Genomic DNA, 15,257 nt, shown 5'->3' with positions numbered 1-15,257 from the left:
TATGGAAGGAGCCAGATTCATTCAAATATTTCCATGTTTCATTATACTATTTTATTTCTCCTAATTTCCATTGCTTTGGTCTACTTTAAGTATTCCTTTGGGTTAGGTGTTTTTAGGCTTTTATTCTCTTTAATTGCTTTATTGTACCGTTGCTTTTGAGCTAAATACACAATACAATATTGCTTTAATTCCAATACAAACACTGTCTATCCAAAATGTGTAATCATTTGCATTGCTATCTTGAGTCATCTCATAACACCCCACTTATTATGGATAAAAGCCAGATGCCAAGTCTGTCTGTAACCAGCCAAAACACAATCTTTTCATTTTTGAAAAAACAGTCGGCTACTCAGAAGGATGCTGTGAGATGGCATGTTCCCTCATTCAAATTAAGACTAACTGACCTGAAGGAATTACTGAAAAGTAATAATTTGTATTTGCCTTGTTTCTGTTGTTTCTTTCACTGATAGATTTAAACCATAGAGTTAGGAACCCATGTATAATCGCAGCTGATGCACATCTTTCAATATATATATACACACACAGCAAACACATTAATAAGTAAATGTGAGAATGTTCCCCTTCAAATGAGGCCTGTGAAGTTTAAAAACATGACTGATTTTTGAACATTTCCAGCAAATGCCTTAAAGTTAGGGGAAAAAATTCATTCATAGGTTCATTGATAACTGGGGCTGATTGCCAGTGAAACACTTTACATCACAGACCAATCTCTTGATTCTGTGAGAAAGAGCTGTTCATATTCATAAAGACTTCACCCGTTCTGTCTCATAGGGATAGGCATATGTGGGTGGCATCTTTCTTTGTGAAACTGAACACAGGCAAACACATGAAGCACGGTTTAAAAAACACCACATATGGTAGGAAAAAAAAAACTTAAAACTGCTGCATGCAGATGTGTGAAAAATATAATAAATTTTGCATATGACATATTTGTGCTCAGCACAGCACAATTGTTTTTATGTTTGTTATTTAAACATATTATTCCTATAAAAGCTCACGCTGGTTTGCTTGCTTCACATGTACTTGGCAGCATTACATTTTGGTTGATATAACCAGATAAATTTGATGTGCTGCAGTGGTTGTTTTACAGGGAATCAAGTACACTGTGTTTCCTACACACTGACATAGTATCATCCAGAAGATGGTACTGTGTTTAGCAGTTTATTGGAGCTACTATGGGGAGATAACTGGTATATTTTTCAGTGCTTATTTACTTTTCAAATTTTTATCTTTTCAAACAGAGTAATCTCCATGTTCCCTATTCAACTAACACAACTCCCTCCTGTATTCGCTTTATATGAGAAAAAGTTGTCATGAATACAGCTCAGACGACCATTATTAATTTTAAAACTACTAATTATAAGCCACTTGGCATACTAGTGAGATAAATTTTTCTTCCAGTTGACAAAGTAGCCTCATTCAACCAAGACGTGGACGTCGCACTAGCATTCTCAAGAAGACAGGGTACATTCTATGAAACAAGGGCGAAAAGAACAGGCCATCACCCTGCTGCGTAGTTTTCTGGCATACTGAAGCTCCTCACAGAGGTGATTGTGTGGCCGTGGAACTGAAGTGAGAGAGAGTAGGAGGGTGGAAGGTGGGAGTGTGTACAGTGTCCATGTATTGTTTGTAAATCACCCTACTGGCAAAAGGGACACTCAATTCAATAGCAGCCCGGTCCACCCAGGGATAAAAAGCAAGGTCCGGTGGGGGGTGGGGGTAATTCTATATGTGCATGTATGTAAGTAAGGACACAGTGCGATGGAGGCACTGTCTATTAGTGACGCTCAGAGAGGACAGCAGAGGAGAATGAGCTGAGGAGCAAGGAAGGCGTAAGGGGGGTGTGAGGGGAATGCTTTTTTATGGTGGTATTGGTTTGACGGCTGTTTGGCAGAGGCGCCCAAGGCAGTGCCTGCTTGGATTTTAGCCTGTCACTTAGGACAGGGACACTAATCAGGATTGGTCCCGGTCCGTACCCCAGGAAAGGGGGAGCACTTTCAGGCCATTATTTTAAAAAAAAAAGGAAAAAGAGGGAGCAAGAGAGGGAGAAGAATTGCTGTGGCACAGCAGGAAATGCTAACCGCTAACCTCATTTACATGCAGGTCCAGGGAGAATGGGGGGAGAGCTTATTCCGTTTCCAATCTCCATGTTAAATGCTGGCCAGGGCAGCTGATGGGAATGAGAGGCATTGTTCGCCCCATGCTGCTCTTTCCCTCTCTGTTATACCAATACCTGCCTCTCTTTCTTCAAGGTTTAAAAAGAGACATTGCCTCAGGAATTTCTATCTCGACCTGAAATCTATATGAACCTGACATGCAATGTATGCGGCTGTTTACAGATACAGTGTACTGCAACCAACCCTCATAGGTCTATTTGTTCTGTCATAACCAGGTTGTGACCTGAGGCTGCCGCATTCAAAGCCATCCTTCACCCACTGAGTCTGTTCTGTGGCATAATGATTGCTATGACAACCATCACTTAAAGCCACGGGTAGGTGGAGGAGAGATGTCAGCTTCTCGTCTACCCTTCTGATGATCTCATTTCTGGCTGGCAGGTACAACAAGGTCAAACCACTGAAACTGGAAAAGTGGCTGCTTGCTACATGCAAATGACAGAACCTAGCTTCCAAACAATTACACTGCCCTGTCCAAATCGACATGGGGCTAAGCTCTGAGAACCACAAGGTGGGGGATGAAAAAAAAATCAGGGGAGTCAGACAGAATGAGATGTAGAGGGAGGGATGGCTGTCTTTGGCCAGCGATGAGCACAAAGTCTGGCTGTGCGTGCCAAATGAGGTTTTTCTGGGAGGATTTGTGCTAATCTAGAAAACCTTCTGGAGGAAGTGCAAATACATCTGCCGCTGACCACTCCCCTGTAGAGTACGAGGGATTAATGACATGGCAATCTGAACCAACATGGCCCCCATTCAAAACACTCATGGGGAGTGGGAACATACGGGCAATCGTGAGCTGAGCCATCTGATTAAGTTCTTTTTTAGAGTAGCTTGATACCTATATTCATTCATTCATTATGTTACTCTGCTAATTTGCCCAGTTTCATTTGTTTCTACTTTTGATTAAGGTTTTTACAGGTAACATAAGGTACAGGGCTCCTTGCACAAAATGAACTATCCAGTGATTAGCTAATCTTATTAGCATCACAAGAGCAAAATCAAGTGCGCAAATTACCAATTACCCTTGGTAAACAATGAGAGGATGGGACCTAAGTCATATAGTTCTTTTAATGCTACAATTACATTGTACAAATGGGGAAGTCTCCCCTACAACACTGAACTCACCTGCATTTTCAGGATCGTAAATAACCTCACACCGCATTGACAATGGCTTTCTCAGAGATGACATCACATCAATGATTTTAACTTCTCAGGATTTTTGTCCTGCGGCCAAACACTTCCACTCTCCTTTTAGAGGTGATATATTGTTTCCCTAGAGAGCTGTCACTGCCTTATGGTCCTACTATCCTGTGTCTGAAACAGCCCCCCTCCTTCTCTTTACTTTTAATCTCCCTATAAAACTGATGCTACATCGCAGAAAGCTGCAGACACACAGCTGTTAGCCTGGCTAGTTAAAGACATTAGCCTGTCCCTTGCTCTTGACTGGCTGAATGTGCAATGTGGAAACACTTCCACACCAAGAGGCGAGAGGGGTTAGCCTGGCTAGTGAACTAAAGGCTAACTAGAGCCAGGCTGTGCTTGACAGAGAACATCTATGTGCATGTGTAAGAGGCCTCCTGCCCTCCTCTACCCACACAGGAAGTGAGGTCATCTCATAGTACTGTGCTGTGCAGAGTGCATTCAGTGAGGGCGACAAAGATCAACGTGTTGGCCAGAAGCCATTTTTAGCCCCCTAGCAAAATATACATACGCTGATGACTTGCCCTGAATTACCATGTTTCAAAAGAAGGCCTTATGGAAACTCACTGTACAATATTCTAAAGCAGCAAGTTTACAGGGACAGTCAAAAAGCAATAACCAAAGCAGAATCAATAGCCAAGAAACTAAAATCAGATGTCACCCAATGCCAAAAAAACTTGCCAGTTTCATGAACTAGTTAAAGATGTACCACATGCTCCAAAATTTCTTCACAGCCCACAGGCGATTGTCTTTCTTCTAAGACAATTGAGGAAGTTCTTTATCTCTCTACAATGTAATTTTAGTGTCTTTCTAGGAGTGAAACGTGAGATAGAGTCCAGCAATAAATCACATCCCTGTTTAGAGCGGGCGTCTGGCACGACTGGCCGGCTTCAGCTCCCCAGACCACCACCTCCTCCACCGCCGCCGCCTCCTCCTCCTCCTCCTCTCCTCTCATGCTCTCCATCCCTCATGCCTGTTAAAGGCTTGTCCTGCAGGGCCTGGATGCACTTGTGTGGTACAACAACAGAGAAACCGCCCAAAGCTCTTAACAGCTCTTCCTCTCCACTTCCTCCCTCCCTCCATCTCCACTGCTACCACCACCAGCTCCTCTCTCCCTCTCCACTCTGCTCTGTCTTTCCCAGCTGCACCGGCGAGCTGTTCCGTATGAACTGCTGCCAGCTGAAAGCCTGCTACTCCTGTGAGATTGCTATTACTCAGTGCAAGCAGGGCTCTGCGTAGCCAAAGGGCTGCTCTCCGAGCTGTAGATCTCCATGTTGTGACTTGTCAACACGGGAAAAATCGTTACCAAGGCTGAAGCACTTCCATTCCACACAGAGGGGGTTCTGATTGAGACCAGGCAGACAGGCAGGTACTGTACTGTTAGCTGACTTGGGGCTGCAGAGGATTCTCTGCTTAGTGAAGGCACTTTGAAATTATTAGATAACACACATCTGAAGGGAAAAAAATGTTCACAGTGAATTTCAACTTAAGTTATTGATACTGAATTAAGCAATTTGTAATCAGACGAATGAGATGAATCAGATGTTTTCAACTGTGATTCAACATTTTAAAAAGGTGAGCATTTAATTTTTTAAGTATTTTTCATGTTACAATATGACCCAAACTGAGGTATAGAGTATCACAATGTTTTTTTAAGATCCCAGCAGACAACTAATAAATGAAAAACTGGAAAGAACAGCTACTTTAATGTTTTTTTTTCCCTTTCGTTCTCTTTTTTTTTTTTTTTACCATCACTGGTAAATGCAATGGACTGTGTGAAAGTTTTTCTACAACTGGTACTGAAAATAACTTTGGGTACCAGTAAGCACTTTGAGACTATTTTGATTGCGGAAGGCGATATATAAATAAAATTGAACTGAAAAATTGAATTGAATAAAAAAATACCAGTAGTAGAGTATACATGTATAACCCAAATTTAATAGTATCACTGTTAACTGTTTACAGCTGTATGTCTACATGAAAACAGTACATTAACACAATAATGTTTTAAATCAAGTAAAAAGTTGATAAAGGAACAAACTACACCTATAATCCGACTGAGCATTCAGTTGCAACGTTTAACAGTCTTTGATGACTGGTGCTACAATAACATTTCAGCTGGTTTTCAGGAACAATTCAAGTTGAATATCCAGCCCTCGGTAGATGAAACCCTCTGAATGTCAAACTCCCACCATACATAAATCTGCACCACAATACTGCATAAATACCTATATTAAAAGTGGTCAAACGTTAAAGAACAATGTTATTTTTCTTTTATTAAAGATATTAAAGATATTGTTTTGCCATTAAATAAGTGATCTGCTAAAAAAAACTTTGGGTAAGCTACTATAGACCTTGGAGACACAACTTGACTCTTGCACACACATATAAACACTTTATCAGCTCTTCTGCTGAAAACATATTTGTGTTACTAAATTATTAAAACACTCAGGTCTCCTTCCAGTGACCTCAGACATTGTCTGAGGTCACTGGAAGACAAAATTTGTTGTTTATAGGACAAGATAAGAGCAGCAATTTAGGGGTGCAATAGTATGCAAAATTCTGAGTTTAATATGTGCCACAGTTTTTAGATCAAGGTTACACGTTTTCAGTTCAGAGAGAAAACAAAGACATGGGGTTTAATTCATACTTAGCTAGCATTACTATTTTTTTTTTAATCCAGAAATCATGAATAAATAAAAATAGGTGGAAAGGAAAATTGTGCATATTCTTCTCTGAAACTGATACAACAAATACAATGAGCTTTACACTTCTCATTAAAATTAATTCAGTAAATCGCAAATGAGTTAGTATGTTTCAAATAGCTATTTGCAGACACATAACTTGCATCGACTTGGGTTGAACAATGCAGACACAGAGGTTTTGTCTGATCTACTACTTGTTGCCCTGGGATGTGACAACTGACTAATGACTGAATTCATAATGATCCAAAACAGGGAGTAAAATAATAACTGAGGATCTTTAAGCTTATGTTCAAGATTATACGAGTTACATAGAAAGGGCATGGAATTTGCACTTTTGAATTTATGTTTTGCATGTGCCAAGACAAAGAGCACACTTACTCACTTCTCAGAGAGTACTGAACATACAGTCGAGTACAAAACAGTATGGTAAAAACACAAGTACCATTACTAACTGTACAAAAACTACCAACTAAAACACAGCTGTGCATTCTCACTGTCACTGTCCTGACACATGCAAGCATTTCACTACTGCTAATAAGTCATTATTTTTGAGTTGAGAGTTAGTAAAAGTTTGATGTTTGTACTGGGCAATGACACCATGAGGGGCCTTTAAATAAAAACTGAAAATATGAGACATGACAATTATGAGACATAAGGTTTGTCACTGAAGGGAATTTCCTACGTCAACGCTATATTCCCTGTGCTAGTCTAGGACTAGTGAGGGGGCCTTGTAATTAGACGGTCTCTGAACTGCTGGATGGGCGGTGAAAATCTGCATACAGTGAAAAAATCTGAGTAGAGTCACTTCCATCAGCAGCTACTGTCAATGTGAAGGTGAACAAGGCACTTCACCCACAGCTTTACAACACAGTTTTCTATTTATATGTGACAAATTTTGCCCAAACTTACCAAAGGTAAATGTGATACCCACAGAATCTGCACTGATATTCATTCAACCAATTATTCCAGGCATTAGCCTTGTTCTATAGAGACTACAGAATATAATGAAGGACATAAAAAAGAAATGGGCACACAAATGTGAAGGAAGTTCTTTTAAGAACATTCTTATTTCCCACGTTATTCCTAGGTAACATACACACCCACAAAGAGCTTCAACTATAAAAAAAAAACCAAAACATTTATTTTTAAGTTGAATAAAGCCTGTAATTTATCACTGACATGACAGTAAACCGCCCTGCTGCCTATGTGTCTTGCCAATTGTCTAAAGTAGCAAATAAGGTTAATATCTGTATATAAGTATTGATCCACACCCTAAGGCTTAGCTACTTTTTTGAAACCTAGCCCATTAAACCTTGCCCAACTAACTGTTTATTCACATCAGTCTCAGTGTTTTCTGTTACTATCAAGTAAAACACCAAAGGCAGAATCTAGTTTGTCCACTGAATATTAATGTTCAGTGAAAGCAGGTTTATATGCTGTCTAGAACAGTGTACTGTAAGCGAGGTATCCACCACCTTTCGCCTGCCCTTTAATTCATTTCTAAGTTAAAGCCTGTGTATCATTATTCGCTTGAGCTCCACTCGCCCGACACTGCCAGAGCACCCAAGCCCCATCAACTTGAGGTGGGGGGGACGTGGCGGTGGTGAGGTGGGGGATTCTTGGCAGAAATTCCCCACAAATTTTATGCCAAGAGCGAAATGGAAACCTCCTCTCATTTTCCTTTCCCCTTAATCCAATGTTTTCAAGCCCCAGCCCCACCAAGGTCATTATAATCATAGCAAGTGGAAGGGAGCCAGTGACCCGCCATTACGGTAAGGTAGAGAGCCACCCAGTCAGTCAGCTATTGGCTGACGAGGGGGAGCAGAATTCTGTGTAGAAATGTTTCAAATCTCTCTGTTTCAAATGTAGATAACCACCGGAGCAGGGAGCAGAATACAAGCACTCCTCCCAACACGCTTAAGCCTCTACTCTTTTTGATATTGACTCTCACTCAGTCTTTATTTTTAACATACACAAATGACAACTGGTTGAGAAACGTTAATGGGACTTGTTTGATCTAATGACAACACAGCCGCTTGTACATTCAAGCAGAGATTGTGTCCTAACAATACAGAACATTTAATACTATTCTGTCTAACTTAATGTCATTTTTGAAATCACAAAGCCACACACACACAAAATTTTAGAACTTGCAAGAATTCTAACCAACCCTAACTTATAAGAGTTAGTAATAAGGCAGCAAAATTACACAAACAATAACTCACTGCAAGGTCATAAAGAATGGCAGTTTTCATTGTGGCACCAAAGGTCATGTTTACTTGTCAGAGTGAAGGCGCCATACTGTACTGTGACCTCCATAGCCGGCTTATGTACCCACAGACGCACACACAAACACAGACACAGAAGGGTTGTGTGTTGACTTTCACATGTGCGTGCCGTGCACACACACTTAAAGAATAGTCTCCTCTCCCAAGCTGTGCCACAGACAATAGGACAGTGCACACTGGGCTACACAACCCATATATCTGGGTCTGTGCTAAGATAAAGCACCTCCAGCATTAAAGCCAGTGTATTAGCTTGCCCTTTTTCACCACAGATGAAGAGATTTGAAGCTCGATATTGTGCTTGTTGGCTGGCACACCACCGGGGTGTTGTTGGCGGAATAATGAAAACACACAGACTGACAGCGAATGGCATGAGGTGACACTTCCATTCTTGAGTGGGAAGATCCAAAACAAAGCGCAAAAAGCTTCTGACAAATTCATACTTTTCTTTGACAGTTTGTTGACTGAGGAGGGAAACAACTCCTAAATCAGAAAAGGCTTTCATTTAAACCCAGGAACACAGGCACAGCAGTGGCACAGCAGTGCTCGAGTACAGTGCCTACACAGGAGTACATGATTTCAGATACGTGGGTGAAGAGTATTTCTGTTGCAGACCAATTATGAAGCGGCTTAATTGAAAGGTTGACATTGGCTTACTCTGGTTTTCATGTCCAAAAGATGGAAAATACTGGACTTCATGTTTGACTGATCCAGACTCTACTATAATGATGCCGTGCCAAATACAGCTTTCACCCCTCAACTCAGATGTCAGATCTTACATTTCAGTCCATCACTTTTCTAATAATAATAATAAAAAAAAAACATAATCAAAGTAAGCCCTTAAATATTTTAGTCATTATGATGCTGAGGTTGTTTTTTTAAAAGAAAATCCTAGTTGTGAAAATTCATCTCCGTGGGTACATTTGGGTGTTGTAATAGAGAATCAATTGTTATTACCCTAGGTGAACAACTAGGTGCTAAAACATGTTTTTATGTCTGCTACACAAAAAAAAAAACATACAATCAGTTTGAATCCTGCTACGTTTTCAGGCTACTGACTCATATCACAAAAATATTCAAAATCTATTAATATACACATGTCCCTGTTAACAGGGTGACATGTCATAAAATCCAACACAGTGAGTCAAACCATTTGACCAAAACCGGAAACTTTCTTATTTTGAGGATAAAGGACAACTTCTCAAAGTATCAGTGCAAAATATTGTACTCCGTACTGTATACATAATATAATTATATCCAAGTGTACTAACATGCTGGGAACAGCTTTAAAGAGCAAATCTCAAAGGGAATAGATGAATGTCACTAATGAAGAAGGGTAATAAAATGCTACTGCTTGCATTTCATGATTTTGCTGTACACTAAATACACTTCTTAATAGCAAGATTCTGGCAAACGATGAGGAAAACATATCCAGCGGACAAGCGCTCTAAAAGAAGCCTCGATATACAGAGTGTAAGGAAAAGGGCTGCAGTGGGTTATATTTGGTTATATATCATCACCCTGCTCTGTGCAGTCCAACCATGTGGCTTACATATTCCTTATGCTGCATATCAGAGAGGGCTCACTGTCCAAATATCTCCCTGTCACTCCGTCTCACACACACACACACACACACAGATACACTCGCAGTCACTCACTGCACCCACTGTCACCCAGTCTCCACCTCTATGCCTCCCAGCCAACCGCTGCAATTTCAACCTTAGTTCAAACCTAGGTCAAACACCTGAGCAGCACATCAGTGAATATCACCACTAAAACAGAACATACATCATTTGTGTATGTTGTGTGAAACTGCAGGAATTACCATGTGATGTACATTTGATTAAATATGTCAGAAATGTTAGACTGGTGACAGGTGTAGGAGCTCGTTCATTCTTCAAACCTTTAGATATTAAAAAAAAAACGATATGGCGGTAAACTGGGTAAAAGGAAACCCACTTAAAGAGTCTTTTGATCATGGCTGGTAATTTTGAACAGCTGGCATGGTCTGACATTTAAGAAATGAAGAAGACTGTCATAAGATAAATGTATCAAGCCATCATTGATTTAGAGATGAATCACTCAATTATTCATTAAATTTGCATACCAATGTGACGAACTGAGCTGTTTGCTTACGCATGTACAGAGCAGAAATGATCAAGAGCAAAAAAAAAAAAAAATGTCACTCTCGGATAATTCCTTTAATAATCGTGGTCAATGCCCACTACCATCTAAGCAATCCTCTAGTGGCCAGAGTGTGTTACTGCAGCTTTTCATTATCTGGACTGATAAAGGCACAATACGAACATCCAAGATACGGAGGGTCAAATACACAAAAGTAAACCAAGCCCCTACCAAAATCAACAACATGGGAATTATTATGTGTTTCTGCTGCGGCACAGTGTTATTTTAGGCAACGTAGTAGAGCATAACTGTCGTTTCCCTTTTTTAACCGCGTTATTGATCGTAGTCTGTCTGCAATGAATGGCTGCAAAGGGAAGGGGGGAAAAACCCTGAACTTCAGGTGACCGACCATGGCTCTGACATAGCCTGCATGCAGACTGGGAGGGGTAGAGAAAATACATTGGCTTTGGGGGGGAAAAACCTCTCCACACTTTTTAAAGTCGACGACAAACAAGCGCGAACGAATTCGGTTCCGCGATATGGAGCAGCAAAACTATGAGGTGAAAGTTGGTCGTTTATTGCCGAGGAAATGAAGTTTACCGAGCCTTGCTAGATAGCGCTATTGCTAACTAGGAACACTAGGGTATGGGTAGCCAGACTCTGGCTTGTCTGATCCGACTGACCCTTCATTTTATTGCGGCCAGACTCCCAGATCCTCCCCTTTCTACCCGAAAAGCGACCAAGCAGAGGCGAACCCCTTACCGAAAACGCTCGGCCGTTATTCGTCACACACAACCGACACATATGCCAACTGACCGCAACCTTTAGCGGAACCGGACCTTTATCGATTATACTTTTAATAAAGCCACGTATCATTTATCCACTCACTGCCTAGCTAACGTTACCCATCGCCAACAACATGGCTGCCTCGCTCGGACCTAAAAAGGGAGAAATAACCTACGCCGAGTCTTTTGTCTGTTTCACCTCTTTAACCCTAAACTACTGCGCAAAACACACGGAGAGCCGTTAAAATTGCACAAATCGAGTGAACGACTTACGTGAAGGCAGGCGCTTGGGTTGCTCCTGCTTCCTCCTTGGCATTTTCCCCCGTTTTTAATCACATTCTCGTCCTTGTTTAGGGATAAGAAGAAAAAAGGTTTTTCCCATTGAGACTGGAGGCGCCAGTGATGGCAGGGACTTGGTCGTGCACCTGGCTTTGCTCGATTTAAAGTGTATTGTTGGGGAATGGGAACACAGGCGGAGGAGGTGCCGCTGTTGTTGTTGCCGTGTCTTGACTATGGCTGCTCTCGGTGCAAGTGTGTCTCCGAGCCCCTAACTAACACTAATGCAGGGATCAAAGGGCAGCAACAGCAGAGCAGACACACGCGCGCACGCACGCACGCACACACACACACACACACACACACACACACACTCACTCACTCACACACATTCACACGCTCTCACACACTCACGCACACACTCAAACACACTATTGCGTGCACGCACACATTCGAGGAGCTCGCCCCCGAGAGCAGCGTACGGACAAGGTGCCCCCAAGCTTTCAGGGTGTATTGCTGAAAAGAAAATGTATTTGAAAAAGCAAAGAGGGCATAATTCAGCAGAGAGACCATATTGATGGAGTCGAATTGCATTAACGGAATCCATTAAATTTCCTTCAAAAAGAACAATAATAAAATAGTGAGTGGCGATAATAATTTGTGCGAATGATGCACACATGAATGTATATTTCAGTTTTTACCGCTGTGAAATATATAAAGCTGAGGGATGTAAAACATGAATTTGTCTTGATTTAGCAAAACAGACTTTTCAGATTTACCACCATAACCAAATCTTTATTATAACTGAAAATAATTATCCCAACAGCAGCATGGTAGAATTTCAAAGCTGGTAATAAATATTAGTGGGAGATTTTGCAATATATACATTCAACCTAATGCTGCCATGTACTTAGATTAATTTTAGTACTATTACTTTGGACTATTTGCACGATAGTATCAATAGTATATCCGGGGTCTTTGTATTCTGTTCAGAGAAGAAGACATTTTAATGCCTCAGCTTACTGCAAAGTTTTTACTGGCTTACCAGTTCCTAATGATTTATTAACTATATCAAAGTTTCAGGAAGAAAAGCAATAGCAAAACGCTGCAATTTTACGTAGTGTATAAAGTAATCCTTCTCATCATCACGCTATCAAACATTATACATCTGAATTTGGTTTAGTTTTATCACCGTCCCCTCCTACCCCCCTTTCTCGCATACAGGCTTCATTCATGTCCAGCTACTAATTTAAAAACTGCCTGCTGAGTTATACCTAGAATTTGTCTATTAAAAGAACAGTTAAAAAAAAAAGGTACATTGTGTGGGAAGCCGTATTAAATCAGATGGGGGCAATAACAGGTGTCAGTGTCCAGCAACTATCCAACCCAATGTAGTCATCTCCTCATCAAAGTTGAGAGACCAAAACTGGCCAGAGCTGAATCCTCCTCCCTCTCAGCTGGGTGTTGGGGCTTTTTCACAGCGCAGGCTGTCCCCCACTCCCTGCTGTTGGACTCCTCCAGGCTGTGTTCTGTTGGCCTGCCGCGTTCTTTCACACCTCGGCCGTGTGTGAGGAGAGCTGTGTCTTCATCCCTCCATCCTTCCATCCTCCAGTCCTGCAGTCCTCCTCCTGCCATGCCTTCCACCCACCCCCAGTGGAGGCGCAGGAGGCTCGTTACCGTGGCAATTAGTGAAAAGCCCAAATTAGCCCTCTTGGCTGTCCACAGGTGACAAAGACACTTTGCATTTCTGCTAATTAGGAAACAGAACAACATGATTAAATGGGGCCTATCAGGAGGAGAGTGGACAAACATGTTCCACAAATAGAAAAGAGTTATATATTATTGCATCTCCTGCATGAAATGATTAAGACATCCCATTAGGTGTTTCATTTGAGGAGGGGATAATGTTGGGTTGTGACTATTACAGTGGTCTACATTGCTCGACTATTTCAGTGTGTTTATGTGTGTGTAGACAGCTGTGCTTGTCACCTGCACAGGGACAGTCTATGGACAGGTGCTCTGACTAGAGAGGGGATGAGCTGTTGCAAGAAAAAGGTTAAAATCCTTTTGGTGTCTGTGTTTTGCAGATTAAGTATGCAAAGAAATATGCATATGGCAGGACCTCTAGATGTTTTCTTGAACAACTTAGGGGAAATAGTTCTCAGGTAACTTACTCATTCCTACTTAACATTCCTTCAGATATATTAGTTAACATACCAGTTAATTTGTCTATAAAATGCAATGCAGTGCAAACAGTTCTTTTATAATTCCACTAAACCAATGTAATGCAGCAGCTCTGGTTTGTACTGCTTGGTGAAATCACAGATAAATGTCGTTCTGTGGGTTTCTAGATTTGTAAGGGAGACGTTTGTACTCGCAAATTCTGAATTCTGAACAACTCCAGTGCAGCTGAAATTCTTCTTTAAGGTTTTTTTTTATGCTGAGTGGTTTAATCAGTGCTAGATCTTCCTCTGTGTATCCACCCTTTGATTATTACACCACATTAGTGGTAATTAATGACAGCAAACTTCATGTAAGATCAAACTCAATTTAACAGGCCATCTTGTTCCACACAGAAATCATCTGAAATGGAAAACTTCAACATCCAGTGCCATAATTTCCACTTTACAGTAACAGCAAATAAGTTATACTAGACTACTAGTGTTTCTCTTGGTGGTGTTTTTGTTCCCCATTGAGTCTGATCACCACGGGGAGGTCACAGCCTGTTCCCTGACCCCGACAATGCCAGGCAGCTGAGGTAATGCTGGCAACAGGGCAGCCTGCTGATAGTAGCCATGGCAACACTGACATGACCTCACTCAGGGTTGAACCTAAAGGTCATTCCTCATTGCTCTAGGGATGAGTGTTCAAGCTATATTACCGGCTACAGTTCTCAAATTTCCCAGCTAGAACACACACTATACTCTAAACACATACACTAATGCAAAAAAGCTTTCACTGAATAGCCCTTAAATAACACTACCAAGTGCTGTGCATTTGTGACTGCTTTTCTAACTAAGTGAAGATGTAGAAGATGCTTGAGGTCAATTAAAATTGTTTTGTTTCACTTCCCAATAACGGGTGCCAGTTCCCTGCTTTGAAAACAGCTCACATTGTCAGTCGGCATTATTACTACTTATTAAAATGGTTCCCTATAGTGGCACAACAGTTAGTGGGGCCTAAATGAGTTTCAGGTGCTTCAGTGGAGAATGGAGCAGACTGGAGAGAAATGAGCTAACTTGCTTATGCGCCTTGGGGGCAAACTGAACATCCTCCAGTTTCTTCTCCTTGTCTCTGTCTCTTTTTCTCCTACTTCCTCTATCCTCTTAGGCCCTGTCCTGTGTGGAGTATGCTGGTTGGGCTATCGTTAGGCTCGGCCAGTCAGATGTTGCCCTGGGGTAAACAGAAACATCTGTCCTCTGCCCAGCCGTGACTGTCGCTGAGTGATAAATCCTGGGGTGGCTTGTGCCAGCGCTGTCCGGCTTGCCACCTGTCCCCCTCCTACACAATATCCCCAACCCAACCCCTACACATACACATACACACACACTTCACCCTATTTGCACTCGTCTGCCTTCATCCTGACAGTGTGACAGAAGCAGGTGGTTCACTCCCTTTTTGCCCTCTGGCCTTCTATGCTCTCGTCCTCGGTTGGCACATTTATGCAGGGAGCGAGAAGGGTTGTCG

General features: G+C 41.6%; 1 protein-coding gene across 2 annotated transcripts in view; it reads right to left on the bottom strand.

Moving 5' to 3' along the window:
- The window catches only part of znf827 (zinc finger protein 827), a 67,259-nt gene extending 55,427 nt beyond the window's left edge, over positions 1-11,832 (bottom strand). For both annotated transcript variants that reach the window (XM_041036120.1, XM_041036119.1), the window contains exon 1: positions 11,568-11,832. In XM_041036120.1, the coding sequence (XP_040892054.1) occupies positions 11,568-11,610 (43 nt within the window). In that variant the 5' untranslated portion in view covers positions 11,611-11,832. The remainder of the gene's footprint in view (positions 1-11,567) is intronic.
- Positions 11,833-15,257: the final 3,425 nt, after the last annotated feature.

Source organism: Toxotes jaculatrix, chromosome 4 (assembly GCF_017976425.1).
Source record: "Toxotes jaculatrix isolate fToxJac2 chromosome 4, fToxJac2.pri, whole genome shotgun sequence".
In the NCBI taxonomy this organism is placed as follows: domain Eukaryota; kingdom Metazoa; phylum Chordata; class Actinopteri; family Toxotidae; genus Toxotes; species Toxotes jaculatrix.
This window is presented reverse-complemented; position numbering and strand designations above follow the sequence as displayed.